This window comes from Lathyrus oleraceus, chromosome 5 (assembly GCF_024323335.1).
Source record: "Lathyrus oleraceus cultivar Zhongwan6 chromosome 5, CAAS_Psat_ZW6_1.0, whole genome shotgun sequence".
Classification (NCBI taxonomy): domain Eukaryota; kingdom Viridiplantae; phylum Streptophyta; class Magnoliopsida; order Fabales; family Fabaceae; genus Lathyrus; species Lathyrus oleraceus.
In genome coordinates, this window is record NC_066583.1 from 192,894,852 (window position 1) to 192,905,041 (window position 10,190).

General features: G+C 33.6%; 2 protein-coding genes across 2 annotated transcripts; both read left to right on the forward strand.

Annotated features, from left to right (window-relative positions):
- Positions 1-502: 502 nt before the first annotated feature.
- On the forward strand, positions 503-1,007 carry LOC127079636 (putative leucine-rich repeat receptor-like serine/threonine-protein kinase At3g53590). Its single transcript, XM_051020018.1, has 3 exons — positions 503-582; positions 690-833; positions 932-1,007. Exons 1-3 carry the CDS (start codon positions 518-520, stop codon positions 1,005-1,007), a joined length of 285 nt encoding a protein of 94 aa, XP_050875975.1. The 5' UTR covers positions 503-517.
- Positions 1,008-3,882: 2,875 nt separating this feature from the next.
- LOC127082705 (basic blue protein) lies at positions 3,883-5,230 on the forward strand. The gene is made up of 2 exons (XM_051022933.1): positions 3,883-4,171; positions 4,764-5,230. The coding sequence occupies exons 1-2, from the start codon at positions 3,988-3,990 to the stop codon at positions 4,961-4,963; spliced, it is 384 nt and encodes a 127-aa protein (XP_050878890.1). The 5' UTR covers positions 3,883-3,987; the 3' UTR covers positions 4,964-5,230.
- The last annotated feature ends 4,960 nt before the right edge of the window (positions 5,231-10,190 follow it).

The window sequence follows — 10,190 nt, forward strand, 5'->3', positions numbered from 1 at the left end:
TCGTTGTTAGCTGTTCAATTTTGACACCATAGGTATTTTTCTAATCTTCATATTACTTGGTTTCTCTTCTGACGTTCGCTATTGTTCATTTTTGGTTTCTCTTCTGACTTTGAAGAACTTAATTGGAGTTCTAGATATATACGGATTCGAGAGTTTCAAGACAAACAGGTTCTTAATCTTAACCACCCTCTTGCCTAATTTTATATGAAGTTTATAGACGTATGCACATTTGGCCAATCTCTGTGATCGAATTTTTTGTGTTCTCTATTTACATTTTTCGTATCTATTTACTTTTGAACCACAGTTATTGTTCTAACAGTAACTAACTTTACATCGGCCCTGTTCAGCTTCGAGCAATTTTGTATCAATTTGACAAATGAGAAGTTACAGCAGCATTTCAACCAGGTTTGATTTTTCTACTATCTCCTGGTAAACAATTTCTATATGAATTAGAAGAATAAACGATGATATGTTATACCGTTCTAATATCTTCGTTGTTTTATGCTGAAGGGATTTCATGTGGAACAATCTGACTGGCACAATACCAAAGGAAATCGGACACATTACATCGTTGAGACTCTTGTAAGAAACTTACCAAAGAAAATGAATTATTAGTATTGATCCTCGTCAAGTTTTTGTATGACTAGAGCTTATAGCATAAGCGCTTAATTGAGATGTTTTATACGCAGGCTCTTGAATGGAAATAAATTATCTGGCAGTTTACCGGATGAGCTTGGCAACCTTACGAATATGAATAGACTCCAACTAGATGAAAACCAACTGTCAGGTTCTGTGCCAGAATCGTTAGCGAATATGATCAACGTTAGACACCTGTAAGTGGATGTCTAAACCAAAATTATTCATCAACAGAACATAAAGCTCGATTTCTTACATGTACTTATTCTGCTGCTTTTCTGTCTTGCAATTGCAGCCACATGAACAACAACTCGTTCACTGGTCAACTTCCATCCAAACTTTCAAACCTTTCCAATCTTATGCATTTGTGAGTATTGAAGCCAATTCAAATTTCCTTTATGATTTGAAACTTTAGAGTTGCATCTCCAAATTGATTTTCTTTTTTTTACAAGTTTTAACTGTGTCTGCTTGTTAACATGACTCTACAGGCTTTTGGATAACAATAACTTATCGGGATATCTTCCACCAGAATTCTCCAAGTTACACAGTTTGGAAATACTGTATGTTATGCTCTACATTGTCTAGAATAGTAACATATAATAACTTTTTCATTGTATATATTGCATTATTGACATGCTTTTGCTTGATCTGTGGAGGAGGATTAGCGAACATGTTCAAGTTATGCTCTAATCAATCTTTTTTGTCTTGGAAAGTTGATTCTTTCTTGTTTCACTTACAGGCAACTTGATAACAATAATTTCAGCGGGAATGGAATTCCTTCTACCTATGAAAATTTACCCAGGCTTGTAAAATTGTAAGTACTGTTATCTACGTGTCCTTTTTTTCGCGCTCAATATATGATGCTACAAATATTCAGTGACTATTGTTTGTCCATACACTATGTCAAAACATTCTTTTAAACGGCCTCGAAATCGCCTTTAGAAATTTGGTCTCGTGTTCTCTCCTAACTCCTTCAAGCCTCAAATTTGAGTTTTGACATAGGATATGGAGTATCTGTTTCTCCATGATTCACGGTCAAAGAGTATTCATGTAAATGTGTGTATTAAAAGTATTTAAAAAAGGCATTGTTTAGGCTTCATTTGGACTTAGAAAAGCTTACCGTCAAGTTTTCAATAATGAATTCAAGAACATGGCTTTTGTTTTTTGAGCTAATGTTTCCTCTTGATTTTACAGGAGTCTGAGAAATTGACATTATTCGAATGGCTATTTCTTTTTGCAGCCTCTAATGTATGTATCAAAATAGATGGTGTGAAAGCATTCACTTTGAAAGAGTTGACTCACGCCACTAACAAATTTGATATCTCGACTAAAGTTGGGGAAGGAGGTTATGGAAATGTCTATAAGGGCATTTTATCTGATGAAACATTTGTTGCCGTTAAGCGAGCAGGAGAAAACTCATTACAAGGACAAAAAGACTTCTTGACTGAGATTGAGCTTTTATCGAGGTTACATCATCGAAATCTTGTCTCTCTATTAGGCTACTGTAGCGAAGAAGGAGAGCAGGTAAATAACCTATAGCTACACTTATCTTATGCATATCATCATAAGTTTTGCCATATTTGCTTGATAGTTGACTATAGTATCATTTCATATACTTCTTTTCTTGGTTCAGATGCTGATTTATGAATTCATGCCCAACGGCACACTAAGGGAATGGATTTCTGGTAAGAAATTGTCCCAAATTATAAATCACTTTGTAAAATGAATTAGTTAATAAAATGAATTTTTTGATAATCCAGAAACAAATCCGCATGTATCTTTCGAGAAGTGCTTATAAAACTACCTATTCCAAAGTTGTTTGTATTCAAACCGGCATGCGAGGAATGGCTGCTAGAAATGAACTTCGATTCAGGAAGCGGACCCTAAGAAGACTGCGGCTAGCAAAAAAACCATACATCTCAGAGATGCTTTTGCTACTTAGTTTTATTTCTTTTTAAGTTATGAATTGGTTGTATATTTAGAATCTTTAGAATCTTTAGAAGTTAAACGATTATATATCAGTGGATTGTTGTATATGTATGGATTGTTGTATATAAGGCTTGTTGAATGCAATGTGTAAAAAAGGGCTTCAAATTATACAGTTTTAGGTGTACTGCTTCAATATACAGGTTGTCTAAAATAAATAAAAAAATATAGCGCTTTTTTAAAAAAAAAATTTAATAACCACCCACTTTAGAGGGCGCTTTCCAAAATAAGCGCCCTCTAAACCCTTTAAATTTCCACTTTAGAGGGCGCTTTCCAGTAAAAGCGCCCTCTAAACCCTTAAAAGTTTCCACTTTAGAGGGCGCTTTCCAGTAAAAGCGCCCTCTAAACCCTTAAAAGTTTCCACTTTAGAGGGCGCTTTCTTTAAAAAGCGCCCTCTAAAGTGGCCCTTAAAGGGCTTAAAGAGCCACTTTAGAGAGCGCTTTCACCAGGAAAAAAAGCGCTGTCTTAACCTATGTCAGCGCCAGATTAGAGGGCGCTTTAAAGCGCTGTTATAGGCCAAAAAAAGCGCTCTCTTTTCCCTTATTTGGCGTAGTGTATATATATAGAGAGAGAGACTATGGAAGAGGGTTTTGAAATTGAAATGGAAATCTAGAGATTTGGGTTAGATTTATTTGAGATATTTGTTTATTACCTATTTGTCCAAATGATAGTGTAGTTTGAAAAACTTGAAAAGATTAATTGGTCAAAGCATGCAATCTTTTTTTTGAAGGGTTGATAGTAGATATAGTTATCACAACTACAATATGACACAAAAATAACTAAAATACCATTTAGGGATAAAAATTAAACACATTTTTTATTTAAAACTTTTGTTACATTCTTTATAAAAAAAATTAACAAAACTTATTTTAAAGAAAAAACTGAAAGAAACTGCCCTTAGTGTGTCTTTCAACCATTATTGATCACAGAAAAGTTGAGCACTCATCATTGGCTTTCTTAGTGTAATTGCTTTAATCATTCCCAGCCTCAAGTCTTTAGGCCTCAGTGTGCTCCAATGTCAATAAACCTCCAAAATTCACTCTGCTAAATTTTCCAATCAAATCTGTAACGCGATCTACCCTTAATTCTTTGGGGTACAAGGATTCCCTACCTGTTGTAAAATAATAATTGAAAAAGCCAATTCCTTACCACAATAAATATCTAACCCTTTATTTATTTAATAATTGACCTTAAATATTGAAGAAAAGGCACCAACATGTCCCTGCTTGTGTCCTAATATTCCACCTACATAATATTAAAACCACTTTTGGTCCCGTACTCAACAAACTCATCAATCAATTCCATTATAAATTTGCTATTGGCACCTATACTTTACGTTAAAATAAAACAAACTCAACAGTCATTATGTCTGAGGGAAGAGGCAGTGCATCTATGAACATGGTGACTGTGATGATTTCACTACTACTCCTTTTGTTTCTGTCTGAAAGTGCTAATGCAGCAACTTACAACGTTGGAGGACCTAGCGGCTGGACCTACAACACTGATACTTGGCCTAATGGAAAAAAGTTTAGAGCCGGTGATGTGCTCGGTAAGTTTAACTTGATTTTTCCATATATGTTAGCTCAGTAAGTGAGGTAGTTCAACTGATACATACTTAATTGTATAAACGGTTGATTTAAGATTAAATAAGTTTAATTTTGATTTTATGTTTTATTATTATGCGAGTGAACAAATTTGTTGATTAATATGATATCAATGCAGTGATATATTTTTTTTTACATGTTATTAACAATTTATTAGGATTTTTAATTATCCAAAAACAAAACCTATCCGTTTAAATAAAATACTAATTTTTTAATATATATATATATATATATATATATATATATATATATATATATATATATATATATATATATATATATATATATATATATATATATATATATTACCTTCAATTATTAATAAATGTCTTGCTGTCGTCACGTAGGTGAAATTAATGTTATTTTAGTAAATTTAACGGTTAAAATTAATTTGACTAACAAAATAATTTTTAAAAAATTAATATATAATTTGTATTAGATAAAATATTAAAATGAAATTTAAAATTAAGTTAAAGAATTTCGGCATTATATTCAAGTGTTATACCTATGTACATGGTAATTGGTTGGTTGTTGCAGTTTTCAACTACGATTCAACGCTACACAATGTTGTTGCTGTGGACAAAGTTGGATATGGGAGCTGCAAGGCACCAGGAGGTGCTAAAGTGTTGAGTTCAGGGAGTGATCAGATTAAGCTAGCAAGAGGGCAAAACTACTTCATATGCAGCATTCCTGGTCACTGCCAATCTGGGATGAAGGTTTTAATCAATGCAGTTTAGTGTTTAATTAAGCTAAGTGATTAGCATAATTAGTTAATGATTTTTATCTCTTTATTATATGTTAATTAGCTGGTAATAGCTGTTATATGTTAATTTGGTTAATTTATATGTATGTAAATGGAGTGTGTGTGTGAGTGAGGTGGCTTTCTACTTATATATAAAACTCTTATGTTTGTTTGTGTGGTGTGGTGTGTAAGAATATATGAAAGAGAATTTTAAATGTATTAAAAAATGGAGATATTAATTGATGGTGTTAATTTCCCTTCTTGTACTGTTGAAAATTTGTATTAACATTTTATTCTTTTGAGAATATCACCCAAATATATTTTTAGGACAAATGGAATTAAATTACTTTTTCTACCCAATTTAAACACATGAAAAGTATATACAACTATAGTTTCCAAACTTCTAATATCTTCAATTTACAACAATAAGGATGACTCAAAAATAAACCCTACCACTCTAATATCTTCAATTTATTACCTTAATTCACTGTAGGTTTTGAGCTCATTTGATAAATAGAAACTCCCCTTGTAGATTGTGCTACTTCCAGCTCTATAAAGAATTTCAATTCTCATAGGTTATTGATGCAGAATGTTGAATGCAAGGCTTCCTTAAGATAATCAAATTCTATCAAGATAGGTCCAACTAGTTGTCTAATGGTTGAGTGTTTGGTAGCATTGAATCTTCATGGTATAATGGCTTGTTGGTTTGGGTTAAGTTATATACGATATAAAAAAATTTCAGTTCATAGAAATGTACATTTCTAAAAATTGAAATGGATTTGTTGTGAAAATCCAAAGTAATCTAACCCTTCATGCCTTGTTTGATTCCAAGAAAAACAAATTTATTGGCTCTTGGACCAAATTAAGTATTCTGAGGGTGAATATTTGATGAGTAGCATAAGAGTTAGTTATGTATTTTGTGATTGACAGCATTTTGTTAAAACAAATGAAATAGTAACATGTTGGACACGATGTCCTCACATGCTTGTACGATATCACGGTCTACTGTTGTTTCAGTTTCTTGGAAGATTTGTTTTTCAGCATGTGTTTAGTGAAGAGTCTTTGATGATTTGATTCACGCATTCTGCGATTCAAAGTGCATCTTTTAGAAGCTCAAAGATCGGTTCCAGCTGTGCAATGTTTCCTAAGAATGGTTTTCAAAACATTTAAGGAAACATTATATCATATTTGATTTGATTCTGCAGAAGATTGTGTAGACTGGATGTCGAAACATTTAAAGAAACATTTGATTTGATTATGCAGAAGATTGTGCAGACTAGATGTCGAAATATTTAAGGAAACATTAGATTTGATTATGCAAAATGGATGTCAAAACATTTAAGGAGACATTAGATTTGATTCTGCATAATGGATGTCAAAACATTTAAGGAGACGTCAAATTTGATTCTGCATAGTGGATGTCAAAACATTTAAGGAGACATCAAATTTGATTTTGCAGAATGAATGTCAAAACATTTAAGGAGACATCAAATTTGATTATGCAAAATGGATGTCAAAACATTTAAGGAGACATCATATTTGATTTGATCAAATATTATGCAGAACAGATGTCAAAACATTTAAGGAAACATCAGATTTGATTTGTTTTGATTTGATTTGGATCTGCTGATTTTTATGCCTAAGTCCATGCTTACCAAAGGCTCTTTAAAGAGGACATTACTAAACCTATTTGACAGAAGAGATAGCTACACTTGAGCATTGGAAAATTAGGGTTTTAGTTGTTTTTGTTATTTGTGAGCCATTCTAGTATCTCCTTGATACTTGAATTGGACTGAGTTCATTGAGTTGTAATTGTGAATCACTCATGAGATTTTAAGCAAAAGTGTTTTTTTTCATTGGAAGTGTGTCTTTTGTTCTTTGATTTTTTTACAGTTGTTATCACTACTGTGTGATTGAAGGTAAGTGAGAGGGGTCTCATATCTAAGAGAGTCTTAGATAGAAATTCTAAGGGTAGTGATTAGGTGAGAAGTTTGTAAAACCAGAGGTTGTTTAGAATTTCAAACTAATACTAATGGGTTAACAATTAACCTGTGTTATTTACTTCCTTCTTTTTACACTGTAATTGGTTCTGGTGTGACATGTCCTGAACCTGGTGTCGTGACATCGTATACGACATCTGTTATCTGCTTACTATTATTGTCGTGTGAAGTCCTGATACTAATGTCGTGACATCGCATACAACATTTGATATATATGTACCAGAATTTCAATTGGTGTCAGAGCAGACATCTTGTTCTGTTTTGGATGAGCTCTAGGGAGATACTTTCTAGTACCATGGAAGGAGGATTTGTTAACAGACCATCCATCTTAGATGGCACCAACTATGACTATTGGAAGGCACGTATGGTGGAATTCCTAAAATCTATGGATAGCAAGAGTTGGAAATTTTTCATCAAGGGTTGGGAACATCCTGTCGTAAAGGACAAAGATGGGAAGGTGCTTACTGACTCGAAGCCTGGAGAGGACTGGTCTAAGGAAGAAGATGAAATATCTCTTGGAAACTCCAAAGCTTTGAATGCTTTTTTAATGGAGTTGACAAAAGCATATTCAGGTTAATAAACACTTGTAATATGGCTAAATATGCATGGAAAATTCTCAAAACCACCCATGAAGGCACATCTATAGTGAATATGTCTAAACTTCAGTTTCTCACTACCATATTTGAGAATCTAAATATGAAAGATGATGAGAGTATTCATGATTTTCACCTGAATGTTTTTGAAATAAAAAATTCATCTAGTTCCTTGGGAGAGAAGATGTTAGAAGAAAAGCTGGTTACAAAAATTCTCAGGTCCCTACCTAAGAAATTGGACATGAAGGTCAAAACTATTGAAGAAGCCCAAGACATTTGCAACATGAGAGTGGATGAGACTATTGAGTCACTTTAAACTTTTTAATTGGCTATCAGTGATAGATATGAAAATAAGAACAAGAGCATAACTTTTATCTCCAATACTAAGGATGGAGAGGATCAATGTGACTTGGAAACTGATGAAAGAATTTCTAATGCTATTGTGCTTCTTGGGAGACAATTCAATAAGGTGTTGAAGAAAATGGAAAGGAAGTAAAGACCTGATGTCAAGAACATGTCATTCGACATCAGTAAGTACAATGATTCTTAGAGAAAAGCAAGAACTGAAGGAAAGCCCAATCAAGGAAAATGTATTCATTGACATGAATGTGAAGGTTTTGGTCACATTAGATCAGAATGTCCCACGTATCTCAACAAACAAAAGAAGGGCTTGTCTGATGATTCTGAAGGTGAAACTGATGATGAAATTGCTAAGCATGTTATAGCTTTCACTGGTAGATATGAACCTAATGAAGATTCTTATGATGAGGATGTCTCTTTTGAAGAATTGGTCACTTCCTACAAAGAGCTTTGTGTCAGAAGTGAAGAGGTGTGTAAGACAAGAGAAGAGCAGAAGAGAATCATATCTCAACTATAGGCTGAAAAAGAGAAACTTTTATCTACTGTCACTGATCTTGAAAATGAGGTAACTCTATTGTCTTCTAAACTTGAAAACATGACCAAATCCATAAGAATGTTGAACAATGGGTCTGATATGCTAGATGAAATTCTTCATGTTAGAAAAGAGGCTGAAAACTTAAAAGGTATAGGTTTTAATTACTAATATCAAAATAAACAAGGAAAAACGCATGTGACAAAATTTATTCCTCCAGAAAGGAAGTATGAGCCCATGATGTCCGACCAAATGATACAACATCCTGCCAGACATCAGGAAACTCAAACTAAAGTCATGTTTTTGCCTTAAAAATATCATCATTATGGTAAATATGGACATATAAAGCCTTTCTGCTACAAACTGTATGGTTATCCAAGACATCCAACATATCCTAGGGTTAATCATGTAATGATTAAAACTAGAAAGGAGTGGGAACCTAAGGTTATTCTACATAAAACTACTTGTTCTTCCATATGCCTAATGTCCAAGGAAGATGAAGTCATGTTGTGGCACCAGAAGCTTGGACATCTGAATCTCAAAGGGATATCTCTTGGTTACTATAGAAACAATAGAGCTTACATGGTATTTAACTCCAGAACCAGGGGCATGATGGAATCCATTAATGTTGTGGTTGATGATTCAATTATTGTAAAATGTGTAACACCCTTCTAAAATACCCCAAATATTTAATTAAAATTAATAAACATATAACAATCAGAGTAATTATGCCCTTCAAGGGTGTCACACACAATATTCCACAACATTCAACAATATGACGGTCATGCTCTTTTATTTATTCAAAACATAAACATTTGCATAAAACGCAGCGGATAGAGATCTCCTCAATCATGTAAAACATGTAACATTCACATGTAAATTATTCAACAACATAAAACATCCCATCCCGATGTTACATCTATCAGAGCACGACCCACTAAGGAGACTACACTAGACTCCAAGCATTCGCTTCTACTCAACTCATTTCTCGTTACCTGAAAAATAGTTGTAAGGGTGAGTTCCTCAATCAATATAATAAGCATTATAGAATATAATGTCATGTTAAGTAAATAACACATTAATCACCCTAATCGCAACATACAATCCGTAACAGCATCATACTCAACATCAATATAAAGCACAAGTATAATCTCAAATCATACTCTACAACAACACAACACGCGTATAATATTGGAATACATCCATTCATATTATACGCCATACATACATTATGCAATGAGACTCCACACATGCGGTACCGACTATTCTTGAACATATAGTTCAACTTCACCGACCAAATCCAGGTACGGCTACCAAGCTCACTAGTCCCACTCATTTGAGATCTAGTGACTCACATCACTAATTCCTCACTATGGGAATTAGCTACCACCCCAAGGGCCATGCTATGCACGCTAATTCACCTAGCATGCAAACATCAACAACAGTCCAAAACGACTAACATCACTAATTCCTCACCACGGGAATTAGCTACCACCATAAGGCCACAATATACATGCTAATCATCTAGCAATGCAACATCACAACAATAATCCACAATGGACCGATGCTCACTCTCTAAGCCACAAAACAGTCCATTCACAACACATGCATAACATATACATTCACAATATTATACATGCCATCACACATCATCAACAAGGTATCAACACATCATTATCATGTAATTCAATTAAACACAGTATTAGCACACTCTACTAATACCTATACTGCTCAAAA